The sequence below is a fragment of the Esox lucius genome, chromosome 6 (assembly GCF_011004845.1).
Source record: "Esox lucius isolate fEsoLuc1 chromosome 6, fEsoLuc1.pri, whole genome shotgun sequence".
Lineage (NCBI taxonomy): Eukaryota > Metazoa > Chordata > Actinopteri > Esociformes > Esocidae > Esox > Esox lucius.
Window position 1 is genome coordinate 2750114 of NC_047574.1, and position 14144 is coordinate 2764257.

Consider the following 14144-nt stretch of genomic DNA (forward strand, 5'->3'; position numbering starts at 1 on the left):
TGACTTCACCTATGTGTTAAATTGAATATGACGTCACAACAATCAGAACAAAAGTATAAACCCTCCCCCCCCCCCCCCGCCCCCCCGCCCCCCAATAAATCCACCAGTCTTAGTGCAACAGGGAAGCCCTGACATCGGCCCCTCAGTATAATCTGGCCTGATCCTGAGGGACCTCGATAGCAAAACAGGCTCTCTTTGACTCACTTAACACGTCATCAAGCCCCATCAGATCATTAATCAGCCCCCCTTGCCTCCTCCATTTCCCATCACACAGACAACATGGCCTCCCAGGAAGAGACCAACAGACAACATGGCCTCCCAGAAGGAGACCAACAGACAACATGGCCTCCCAGGAGGAGACCAACAGACAACATGGTCTCCCAGGAAGAGACCAACAGACAACATGGCCTCCCAGAAGGAGACCAACAGACAACATGGCCTCCCAGAAGGAGACCAACAGACAACATGGCCTCCCAGGAGGAGACCAACAGACAACATGGTCTCCCAGGAAGAGACCAACAGACAACATGGCCTCCCAGGAGGAGACCAACAGACAACATGGCCTCCCAGGAGGAGACCAACAGACAACATGGCCTCCCAGGAGGAGACCAACAGACAACATGTCCTCACAGGAAGAAACCAACAGACAGCAAGGTCTCACAGGAAGAGACCAACAGACAACACGGCCTCTCAGGAAGAGACCAACAGATAACATGGTCTCCCAGGAAAAGACCAACAGACAACATGGCCTCCCAGGAAGAGACCAACAGACAACATGGCCTCCCAGGAAGAGACCAACAGACAACATGGCCTCCCAGGAATAGACCAACAGACAACATGGCCTCCCAGGAAGAGACCAACAGACAACATGGCCTCCCAGGAGGAGACCAACAGACAACATGTCCTCACAGGAAGAAACCAACAGACAGCAAGGTCTCACAGGAAGAGACCAACAGACAACATGGCCTCCCAGGAGGAGACCAACAGACAACATGGCCTCTCAGGAAGAGACCAACAGATAACATGGTCTCCCAGGAAGAGACCAACAGACAACATGGTCTCCCAGGAAGAGACCAACAGACAACATGACCTCCCAGGAATAGACCAACAGATAACATGGCCTCCCAGGAAGAGACCAACAGACAACATGGCCTCTCAGGAAGAGACCAACAGATAACATGGTCTCCCAGGAAGAGACCAACAGACAACATGGTCTCCCAGGAAGAGACCAACAGACAACATGGCCTCCCAGGAAGAGACCAACAGACAACATGGCCTCCCAGGAGGAGACCAACAGACAACATGTCCTCACAGGAAGAAACCAACAGACAGCAAGGTCTCACAGGAAGAGACCAACAGACAACATGGCCTCCCAGGAGGAGACCAACAGACAACATGGCCTCTCAGGAAGAGACCAACAGATAACATGGTCTCCCAGGAAGAGACCAACAGACAACATGGTCTCCCAGGAAGAGACCAACAGACAACATGACCTCCCAGGAATAGACCAACAGATAACATGGCCTCCCAGGAAGAGACCAACAGACAACATGGCCTCTCAGGAAGAGACCAACAGATAACATGGTCTCCCAGGAAGAGACCAACAGACAACATGGTCTCCCAGGAAGAGACCAACAGACAACATGGCCTCCCAGGAAGAAACCAACAGATAACATGGCCTCCCAGGAAGAGACCAACAGATAACATGGCCTCCCAGGAAGAGACCAACAGATAACATGGCCTCCCAGGAGGAGACCAACAGACAACATGGTCTCCCAGGAAGAAACCAACAGACAGCAAGGTCTCCCAGGAAGAGACCAACAGACAACATGGTCTCCCAGGAAGAGACCAACAGACAACATGGCCTCCCAGGAAGAAACCAACAGATAACATGGCCTCCCAGGAGGAGACCAACAGACAACATGGTCTCCCAGGAAGAAACCAACAGACAGCAAGGTCTCACAGGAAGAGACCAACAGACAACATGGCCTCCCAGGAGGAGACCAACAGACAACATGTCCTCACAGGAAGAAACCAACAGACAGCAAGGTCTCACAGGAAGAGACCAACAGACAACATGGCCTCCCAGGAAGAGAACAACAGACAACATGGCCTCCCAGGAGGAGACCAACAGACAACATGGCCTCCCAGGAGGAGACCAACAGACAACATGGCCTCCCAGGAGGAGACCAACAGATAACATGGCCTCCCAGGAGGAGACCAACAGACAACATGCCCTCACAGGAAGAAACCAACAGACAGCAAGGTCTCACAGGAAGAGACCAACAGACAACATGGTCTCCCAGGAAGAGACCAACAGACAACATGGCCTCCCAGGAGGAGACCAACAGATAACATGGCCTCCCAGGAGACCAACAGACAACATGGCCTGTTATATCTTATCCATCAGGAAACAGGAAAGGAATATTTTCATTTTGTGACTTGGAGAAATACCCCTGTAAGGGTCCAAACGCCGGTGGGATTAGCATAGCATCAATATTAACATTATTACCAACCATACAGGAAGAGCTGTTTGCCGCTCCCCGTGTTTGAGGCCCACATGAAAGGACGTGGACAGAATCCTAATGCACTACTTAACCGGCCAAATGTATTCAACAACACTGATCTATTAATTATTTGGCATTGATTTTGTTGTGCGCAACATTTTGCCCTCGGAGCCATTAACGTCATCAGTTAGCGCTCCGTGAAAAAGCCCAGGGAGATTGAAACATTTAGAAAACGGACACTCGCCCACTCAACGCTTCCTGCTCCTATTTCATGTCATAGGGAGATACTGTAACTACTCAGAGTCTGACGCTATTCCTCTGGTGAAGGGAAGGCCACAAAGGCGTGAGAGCTTGCTTAGAGCTGCGTCCCAAACGCCACTTCGTTGCCGAGTGCACTGGTCCTCAATGGCTTTGCCTCGGGACCCAAACTGAAATGGCTCCTTTCAGTTGTGACACTCGCGCCGCAAATATTCCCTCGCCCAAAACGCCATCAGGAAGAACATCGTCTAAGTCTAGTGACATACTCATTTTATTAGACATTCACAGCCTCTTCATTGTGAATAAATCCAACCTGCTCTTTTTCTGAGTGAAGGATTTAGGCATCTGTTAAATAGATAGTGAACTATTTAGTGAATAGGGTGTGATTTGGGACTGACCCGCGCGTAAGTTAGCGTCCGACCTCACGTTCAACAGCTTCCTAAATCCCCAATACGGAGGCTCCCACCCGTGTGACACCTACATACTTGCAACTCATCCAGAGAGAAAAAAAACGCTTTAATTACAGTAGCGTACAACCCCGTTGTCCACGACAAAGCAAACACTGCAGGCAGCATGAATCACACGGCCACCAGGAGCCCAGGGTCAGTCGCAGTGCAGTGGCCCAGGAATGGGGAACACACTGGTGGGTTACAAAGCATGTGTTCCCCAGGACACTGCCGCAATCAACGGAAGAACCACTCAGTCTGAAGGAACTCATTCGTTACCTGATAAGACTGGACCACTGCAATTATTGGGAATGAGCTTTACGGCAAATGACCAAATGTGTTGAGATAAACCTGAACAGAGTTAAGACTGTTGCCTTTAATGGAAAAATGACACAAAAGCTATTAACACTGGTACACACACACACACACACTCAAGTCAACTCACACTCAATCACACAGTCATTCTCCCTCTCAACGCTTAAGTTATTCATTATCTGAAAGTGGTTGCTGTGTTATTAATTCAATTCAGACTTGAGAAAAGCTCGTCAGGTTTGGTGTAAAGTGGCAATGTGTTAGAAGCAAGCTGACAGCTGCTGAATCAGGAAGTCACCTCACTTATTAACACGTAGTATAATGAATGTGTGTGTGTGTGTATATACGTGGGGTTTTGTTGCATAACCTGAAAACTCAATTTGTAGTACTTCTTGACTTCATGTAGGCGTGTGGTTTTGTCGCATAACCTTAACACATTCACACACGGTTTGCAATCTACTTCCACCTCATTATAATTCATTCAAAAAGTTGCCATGCCTCTAACTTCATAGCCTGTGTTGCTCTAGTTCTCTCATTCTGCTGTTCCTGCTGCTCCAGCAGACGGCCTCAACAAAGCATCCTGGCGTCATCTCCGCCGATTGGTTGGTGTCCCGAATGGTGTTACATTCTATTGGTCGAAAAACGGCACAGCACAGGAAATCGAGTGTCATTTGGAATACAGAGGTTGTCTCCCCCCCGTCCAGAGTTAGAGAACGGCAAACGCTGGGGAACCTCGACCCTCAGTCTGAGAGGTTAGTCTCAGTGTGCAGACCCTGCAGGTGGAGGTGGCACAAGGCCATGTCCATCTACAGGTGTTTGGAAGACCACGGGAAACCCCGGGGGGGGGGGTGGAGTCAGGCCACGAGAAGCAGCACCGACGCCAAGGAACAACCAACGGGATTAGACGTGTACCACAGATACAGCCGCTGTCCACTAGCATCAGCGAGCCACTGGTCACGTGGACGAAGAGCGGCGGACGTGGCCATGGCAAAAAGAAAAAGAAAACTGACTGCGGTTAAGATGTGATGTGGGGAGATGGACGCGGTTGGAAGAATAGCGGGAGACAGTGAGAGGAAGCTGTGTCACTACAAGACACACACACACACCTTGGGGATTCCCTGTGAGCAGTAGGGGTTTATGTGCAACGTGTGTGTGGGAGAAAAGCCAAGAGAAGTGAGAGGTGAAAGTCTCACACACACAAAAACACACACACACACATTCACTACTTCCCCGAATCCACTGGCTTCACAGGTGACACGGGTCATACTGCCAAAGGGCGCTGACTGTGTTTGACACCATGGAAGGCTCCTGTCTACACCACATTGTAGGTCAATAGAACTACCACCCTGGAGACACCAGTCAACTGTAGCAGAAGACAATTACAGAATAGAGGAGAGCAGAGGAGAGTATAGGAGGTTAGAGGAGAGCAGAGGAGAGAAAAGGAGGTTAGAGGAGAGCAGAGGAGAGAAAAGGAGGTTAGAGGAGAGCAGAGGAGAGAAAAGGAGGTTAGAGGAGAGCAGAGGAGAGAAAAGGAGGTTAGAGGAGAGCAGAGGAGAGAAAAGGTGGGCAGTAGGGTAAAGGGTAGAGAGGACAGCATGGAAGAGGAGAAGACAGGAGAAGAGGAGGTGAGAGTTGGTGTGGTTAGAGATGTGGTGGCTATACAGAGATAAATGGAACATGGACACTTTGACAAAACAACTTTCAGTTGTATTATGTATCCTGTCTCTTATGCAGCCCTGAATTTCCCCTCACATCACTTTCCAATGACTTCTAGGATGGTCCCCTTTGCAATACAGAACTGTTTTCATTTTCACCTCTGACAGTTTGTCTCTGCTCCCTCTCAACCTTTGACAGCTGTCCCTCCCCAAATAAAATTCTCACACCCACATACCCACACCCACTCACAGACACTCCCTCCCTCCCTCTATCCTCCTTTGTCCCTCCCCTACTCGCTCGCCCCCCCCCCACCCCCCACCCCCCCCCACCCCCCCCACCCCCCTCTCATCAGACTGAAAGCTTTTCATTGTGCTGTTCTGCTCTCAGCTGCATCTCATTATGCTATCTTAGGAGAAGTGTTAGGCCAGAAAACACCCTTTTATGTCAACTGGTAAGTGTGTGTGTGTGTCAAAGAAACAGTGTATGTGTGTGTGTCTCTGCGTCTGACCAGCATATGGGACAATATACGTGACCCTGCAGCGCCACAGACAGTTAATCTTTTTGATTCAAGCAGTCTGAAAGACCTGGAAGATGTTGAATGTATTTAATCACTGAGCGGATCAATTAGCTAAGTGGCTCAGTGTGTCGCATAGTCGGGACAAAGTCCAGCAGTACCGGCGGCAATCCAGCCACAGGAGATGGAAGTTAGGCTAGCCCCGGGGATGGAAGTTAGGCTAGCCCCGGGGATGGAAGTTAGGCTAGCCCCGGGGATGGAAGATAGGCTAGCCCCGGGGATAAACGTTAGGCTAGCCCCGGGGATAAACATTAGGCTAGCCCCGGGGATGGAAGTTAGGCTAGCCCCGGGGATGGAAGTTAGGCTAGCCCCGGGGATGGAAGTTAGGCTAGCCCCGGGGATGGAAGTTAGGCTAGCCCCGGGGATGGAAGTTAGGCTAGCCCCGGGGATGGAAGATAGGCTAGCCCCGGGGATGGAAGTTAGGCTAGCCCCGGGGATGGAAGATAGGCTAGCCCCGGGGATGGAAGATAGGCTAGCCCCGGGGATGGAAGATAGGCTAGCCCCGGGGATGGAAGATAGGCTAGCCCCGGGGATGGAAGATAGGCTAGCCCCGGGGATGGAAGATAGGCTAGCCCCGGGGATGGAAGTTAGGCTAGCCCCGGGGATGGAAGTTAGGCTAGCCCACTAGCTAGAGGCTAGTACTTAGTAGACCAGATTAGTAGACAGTGTGCTCAACTAACTATTGAAATGTTGTCTCTTCAAATAGAAGATGGCCCAGATTAAGGGGTTTATACTGGATCGCCTCCCACCCTGGCTGGGTCTGGATGCCAAAATCCTGAAGAACCATCTCGGCACACTACAAAAACTAACACCCAGTAATACCAAGCAGGAAGAAAGGAGGGCAGAGGAGATGAGTAGAATGGAGGAGAGAAGAGGAGGTTAGAGGAGAGAAGAAACGTCTTGTCATCCACAAAGTCTCTGGCTTATTGACCTTCCTTTCCTCTGTATTCAGTGTCTGAGATCTCCATTGTTTCACAGGGACGTCTGTTTCCTCTGTATTCAGTGTTTGAGATCTCCATTGTTTCACAGGGACGTCTGTTTCCTCTGTATTCAGTGTTTGAGATCTCCATTGTTTCACAGGGACGTCTGTTATCTCTGTATTCAGTGTCTGAGATCTCCATTGTTTCACAGGGACGTCTGTTTCCTCTGTATTCAGTGTCTGAGATCTCCATTGTTTCACAGGGACGTCTGTTTCCTCTGTATTCAGTGTTTGAGATCTCCATTGTTTCACAGGGACGTCTGTTTCCTCTGTATTCAGTGTCTGAGATCTCCATTGTTTCACAGGGACGTCTGTTTCCTCTGTATTCAGTGTCTGAGATCTCCATTGTTTCACAGGGACGTCTGTTTCCTCTGTAAGATCCACTACAGTCCAATGAGAATCAAGAAAGTATTAATCTTCATCATCTTCATCGCCGTAGAATACATGCATATCCTGTGAACACACGCAATAAGGACAATGTACTACAGGAAGAACACACGTCAACAATTACATGGCTCTTTCTGGCTTTTTGTTGATTTATGAATGTTGATTTGGGTTCAGGGTCAGGTTTTGGTCTAGTTCCACAGTAAACAGCAAAAAACTGTTTTTGTGTACTGCTCCTCAGTTTGTAGTTGGCTGCAATAGAGTGAACTGCCGATCAAGAGCTCTCAGAATCCTTCCCCAAAATTATGGGCTATTATTATCATCAGAGAGGTCTTAACAGAAATGGCCTCACATTTGGGAAATGAAAATCTAATTGTTCCATATGCAGTTTTTGTCAGTAAATGCAGCGCCGTCTCTGTTGTGTTGCATTGATTGCAAGGCCTTTCCTCAACAGGGAGTTTTCCTGTTTTCAGGCGTTTCAATGGCAAGGTTGTACTTGGTCATTTGTCGTTTGTCTTTTTTCTCTGGGTTTTCCTCTCTCTCATCCTTTCTCCTTCCTCTACTCTCTCTCTCTCATCCTTTCTCCTTCCTCTACTCTTTCTCTCTCATCCTTTCTCCTTCCTCTACTCTTTCTCTCCTATCTTCCTGAAAACAGACAAACACAGTTCAACTCTCTAGTCTTTCAAATAGGCTTTAAAAAAAAATCACCTCTAACATTATGGATAGTGCTAAGTTGGAGACAGAAACATGACTCTCTCCACATTAGGCTTGTGGAGTTTTCAGACAGAAAACAAACACAGGCTAGAACACAAACAGAAGATAACCCACCTGTTCGGCTGAGGCCAGAGCAAAGTGTGATTGATTTGAACACAGGCCAACAGCAACATGATGACACTTCTAATGAACAAGAGAAACAGTACAGAAGAAGTCTGCATCTTCGTCAGTCTCATGTATAAACAGACACACAGACCGAACAACAGTAGGAAAAAGAGTGGACTAATCAAAGATAGAGAGACAAAGCAAAAGATTAGAATACACATCCTCACCTCTTCTGTTGTATCTGGGTCTACAAGGGGGGACTTACTATAGATTTCAAACAGATACGCATTTGAATGATAAAGAACTGGTTAGGAAATACACTGCAATCAAACAAAGCCAAGACGTTTGTTTAAACCTTCTATAAAGGCGGACCGATCAAGGCTTTCTCGCTGCCAAAACGGATAATATATTGAGCCTGGTATTCTATTCTGAGTGAGAAGGCTGTTACTTAGTCAGCCAGTCATGGTCCCACAGACCGAACTATAAACAGGCCGTTCAGTTTCCGTCTGATGTGTAGACAGACGGCGTTAAATCATATCTGATTCAGACCCGAGCCCCCAAACCCCACCCTTGGCTGGCCCAGAAATAGGCCTTCATCTCCACCATAACCAGGCTACACACATCTGCCGTAGTTAGGTACAGTAAGCTCCTGTTGCCATGGTGACGGCCGGGGGCTCGCTTAACAGCTCCAACGTGCCATTATTGTTAATCTGTGCTGGAACCTTATTAGAGAAACCACACTAGTCATTATGGAATGTCCTTTTTTGGCCACCATCCTGAAGGCAAACTGATTCTGTGCCTTTTTTCTTAAAATGGACATTCTTTGTTTCCCAGTCACTCCATCACCAATGGAACAGCCCTTCTGCAACCATCTCTCTGGACAAGCTATTGGTCCCAGCACAGTCCCCAGGCCGGCCCAGGTTGTTGGGACTGAATTCAGGACTGCCGGTCAGAGAGGGAATGACACCCTTTAAGCTTTGCATTAGAGCCATTGCAGACCACTCCCACATTCGCCATTTAATTACAACCCCACCCCCCCCCCGTGACCGTCCCAACAACCTCCCCCCGCGTCCACCCAACAACCCCCCACGTCTGTCCGTCTGTGAACTAGCTTGCTAAGCACTTATTGCCCAATCATCAACGATGGCATCCACTCTTTTAAAAGGAGCAGGTGCGCTGCCAAATGCAACCGCCCTGATGCCAAACAGATATTGCACCTTGCAGTGGAGAGGACCGAGGACATCTAGAGGACTGTCCTTAACTGAAACTCCCCGGGCTGAATGTTTCCCAAATGGCACGTAGTGCACTCGTTTTGACCAGAGTCCAGTGGGGTTCCCAACAGGCCGGAGGAAGAGCACTACAAAGGGAATCGGGTGCAGTTTGGGACATACGACAGGGCTGAATTGAAACGAGGAGCGTCTCTAATCTGACGCTGGTTAAGTCTCTTCTCTTAATCCATACAATTTAATGAGGATAACAGAGGAATGAGTGGGGAGGTGTGTGTGTGTGTGTTTCCATCCATGTGACACACACACACACACTCAGTTTGGCGATGACTTCCACTGGCTGACCAGACCTCAGAATTGTATTAAAATACTTTGTATGTGTGTCTATATCTGTGTATGTGTGTGTGTGTCTCTCTGGGTGTGTGTCTGTCTGTGTGTGTGAGTGTCTCTCTCTGGGTGTCTCTCTATGTCTCTGTGTGTGTCTCTCTTTGTGTGTGTGTGTGTCTCTCTGTGTGTGTGTGTGTGTGTGTGTGTGTGTGTGTGTGTGTGTGTGTGTGTCTCTCTGTGTGTGTGTGTGTGTGTCTCTGTGTGTGTGTCTCTATGTGTGTGTGTCTGTGTGTGTGTGTGTGTGTGTATGTCTCTATGTGTGTGTGTGTGTGTGTGTCTCTCTGTGTATGTGTGTGTCTCTGTGTGTGTGTGTCTCTCTGTGTGAGTGTGTCTCTCTGTGTGAGTGTCTTTGTCTCTGTGTGTCTCTATGTGTGTGTGTGTGTCTCTGTGTGTGTGTGTGTGTGTGTCTCTCTGTGTGAGTGTCTATGTCTCCGTGCGTATCTGTGTGTGTCTCTCTCTGTCAGGATGAGGGTATTACAGAATGGGATGGTGGTATGGCCTTAATACTCTCCTATCTCAAATCCACTCCCTCAACATGCCTTTGTTGTGACTGGCGGTCGGTCCATCTCTATGTCAGCAAGATTACTGCCAGCACGGAAAACATCGGACTGAAAGAGATGTTCTGTACATGTTGTCTCCTGAGGAAGGTTCTTCATGACAATAATTATTAGAATGATTAGAATCTCTATGATTATTATTATTCAGACTAAATGTTGTTCACACATATTCACTGCGAGCAGACATCCCTGTGCCACTTTCCTTTTAATTTCTATTGACATTAATTAATTAATTTGAAGTGGACTTTTCAAATGTGACTTTTCAAATTCATTCAATCACTTACTTCTCATACCCACTAAGGCCGAAAATGAACTGGGCCGCAGAACAAAAAGCATATTCAAGCACTGTGAATAAGAGTATTCTGAAAAGCGATAATTCCGCCGTGTCCTCTAAACACTCTGTATATACTGACACCATAAACACAGACTAATTTGGATTACAAACACCGCACATGGCACAAAGACTTACTAAAACTCTGTCCTTACATGGACACAGTACAGGAGACAGATACACCAGGGCTCTGTCCTTACATGGACACTGTACAGGAGACAGATACACCAGGGCTCTGTCCTTACATGGACACTGTACAGGAGACAGATACACCAGGGCTCTGTCCTTACATGGACACAGTACAGGAGACAGATACACCAGGGCTCTGTCCTTACATGGACACTGTACAGGAGACAATGATTTACCAGGACTCTGCCGGTCAGCGTCTGGGCTGATATCATGACCCCGGCCCAGTCCTTGACGGAGGTCATCCAGCCCACCTCGCTGAGGGCCGCCACCGTCTCCTTGGTGTGCTTGATGCCATCGCCATGGGAGACAGGGTTCTGGCCCCGTTGGGAACCCTGAAACAAAGGACGAGAGGGTTTAGCGTGAGAGACAGAAAAGAAAAGCAGGAAGTAGAATAAGTGAAAGAGATGAATGGAGAGAGGCGGGATAAATGGAGGGAACAAGTGTTTTTTTTACTTCCAGTTCGCTGCGATTCATTTTGAGACCATTGCAAGGTTGAAAAGGAACGTTTTGTGTGAGGAACAGAAGCGTTCAATTTGCAGTGGTCTCTTTATTTTAACCCTTCTGTTTCTCACTCAAAACATTCCTTTTTTTTGGAAAGGAAAGTAAAAGGTGCAGTGGTCTCTTCATTTTTCCCGGAGCTGTATGTCATGGTATCATCTGTAGAGTTGTGGGAAATGTGCAGTAAAATGTCTCTACAACCCCTGGCAAAACGACTAGGACTGAAGAAAATAATTGCAAACCTGAAGAAAAACAAAGTATTTGTTCTTCCGGCAAAGATCACACATCAAAATTCACCTCTGTACACAAAGTATGTAGACGTGCAGAACAATGCTTTAAAAATACAAAATGTTCTCTACACTCCATGGCAAAAAAATTCAAATTGCATTTATATATTCTCCTCCCTGTCAGGATACAGTTTGCCAAAAGGATTTGCCTTCCTGCCATGGTCCACCAAAAGACTAGAGCTGGCCCTGCTAATCATGTTTTAAGCTCCTCAAAGCAAATGTCTCAAATGAATGTCCTTTCACTTGTCTTAGGGCTTTCTGCACAACACTTGAGCGACACCTTGACAGGTCTGCCATGTACAGTATCTGTCACCTTAAGCAGTCGCTTAGGGCCCCTGACCACTAGGGGACCTCCGACTGCTAGGGAGCCCCCGACCAATAGGGTAGATGGGGCCCCAAATTAAATATTGTTGCTTAGGGCCCCCAAAAGGCTAGAGCCGACGCTGTTAGCAGGAGGCAGTAGAGGAAGGGCAACACTGTTTAATGGTCGTGTCCCTCAATGCACCTGAATGTCTCTGGGAGAGGGTGCGTATGTGTCAGGAGTATCACAGCGACACTTCTGCTGCCTTGGTGAGTTTCTGCCTTGACGAGGGGGGATGGCTGTCTTCAGGGACCGCCACGATTCACAGGAAAATCAGACCGGACGGAAGTGGTTAGCTTTCGCTCCCTGGTGAAATGCGCCACGGCCCCCACAGCAACGCCACAGTCAGGTAGCTACTTCCTGTCTGCCACTTCACGCCTTCCTAAACACAACCCCCCAGGCCTCCAACTCACCACCCAATGACTTCACTCTGTCAAATGTTTGCGTGCGTCCCAAATGTCAAGCCGATTCCCAATATAGTGCACTACCACTTAAGTGCCCATAGGCATGTAGTGCACTATGAAAGGAATGGGGTGCTATTTTGGATGCCTGCCAATTCTCCCGGAGGCTTACAACCTATCAGGAGTCGCTTGATGTGTTTTCCCTGCGTTCTGAGAAGGTTGACGGTCCTATGAGGCAGAACATATTCACTCAATGGGAAAGAACAGAGTAACCCTGTGGTGATCGTGTCCTGCTTTTCTCACAGCTTAACGGTACCCTACTCTGTCCACGCAGTGCTTGCGCGTGACGGAGACCCTATCTGCGTCAGGCTTCCGACAGCTGGTTAAACAATGCCACGTTTATTAGGCGACTGCGACCTGGGATATCAGGCCCTCCATGCTCTCAGCTTGCACACGGGGTGTAGTGTGATTCCACCGACTTGGCCGTGCGGCTTCAAAGCTCTCCTGGCATGTCACGGTACGGCATGTGCTCTGACCCCGCTAGGAGCACAAACCATCCGAGGGCTGGCAGATTGTCCCCGTTCCGTTGGCACACATGCAACACATGGAATGTATGAATGGAGGTGCTAGGCAGAACCCTAGCAGGCATCCAACAAGAAACACACATAGACAGTCTCCCAGCCTTGTAGTTGGGCTGCGCCACCACGACCCGGGTTCTTGTCCTGGTCGCGGCATTACAACCGTTCTTGCGGTTACATCAGAAGGCCGTGAACATTAGCTGAGTGCGTAGCCAGGTGTTCAAGAAGAGCCACTGCCTGAGACGCATATGCACTGCTTTAGAATGGCTTCAAATCTGGCCCACATGGTCATTGAGGAGCATCTGTCGTTCCTGTCCAATAAAGCAAACAAAAAGGGAGAAAAAACTATACAAAACAAATACCTCACCACCGTCCAGGGTTGGAAGTCAGAGCTGTAGTCGCCTTATGGTGATGCGATACGTTTGAAAGTAATCAGAATATAATATAATACTATACAATAACTTTATTGATAGGAGAAGGTAAAAAGGTGCTCTCAGTTGACTAGTCTGCTACGCCAAACCACAACTGATAGGTAATTACAGAATCACGCCACTGCCCATTTCACCCGGCTGAATTTGCAAGACATATTTCTTTCATGTTGAGCTGGTCCTAATGAAAACGTTGCACAGACTCTGCCATGGATTGACAGTTCAGCGATGTCTCGAAAAAAGAGTTTGATGTTGGACTAGCCGCAAGCGCACCTGCAAGCCAGCTGGAAGTAGAGATGGATGGACAAGCAGTGTCTACCCTTACTGCACAAAGCATGAGCTGGAATGTGAAGTTAACGGAAGCTAGCTAATTCCAAAAAAGCGTGGGTAGATGTAGCTGGGTACATGGTACAGCCCTCTGGTCTTTCACGAAGAGATCCAAATCCTTTTGAAGTGATAATACTTGTCCTGATAATGATATGTAAAAATATGCCAAGCCCAACATGAGCAGCCCGGGCTTATCATTACCACAGCTGCTCCACTGGGTTACAGTTTGGAGTGTAGGGGTAAACGTGCACACGCCCAAATATGCACACACACACACACAAAAACACATACACACAAAAAAAACACACCTACATTGTTGTACAGATTTTCCCATTCACAAGTTACAGGTACAGTCACTATACTGTATTTATTTACTGTTGAGCAAGTTAGTTAATTTAGCTGGAAAGCAGTGAATAATTGTTGATGCAACTGTAATTGTTACAGTAAATTCTGTTGTGGTTGTGGTCTCTGCTGGTGCAGATTGTCTTTAGAAAAGCACCCTAACAGGCCACAGGCTCCATTTGACACCCTATATAAATAAATGTACTAATTAAAAATAATGTACTTGGGTAAAAGATTAGCAATTTTCATATGAGCATTTACCTCGAGTAGAAAAAAACTACCCAGGGCAGCTCCGCA

General features: G+C 48.0%; 1 protein-coding gene across 26 annotated transcripts in view; it reads right to left on the bottom strand.

Moving 5' to 3' along the window:
• The window catches only part of LOC105010141 (calcium-activated potassium channel subunit alpha-1), a 110890-nt gene that overhangs the window by 74415 nt on the left and 22331 nt on the right, over positions 1-14144 (bottom strand). For all 26 annotated transcript variants that reach the window (XM_020047160.3, XM_020047174.3, XM_020047172.3 and 23 more), the window contains exon 2: positions 10802-10957. In XM_020047160.3, the coding sequence (XP_019902719.1) occupies positions 10802-10957 (156 nt within the window). The remainder of the gene's footprint in view (positions 1-10801; positions 10958-14144) is intronic.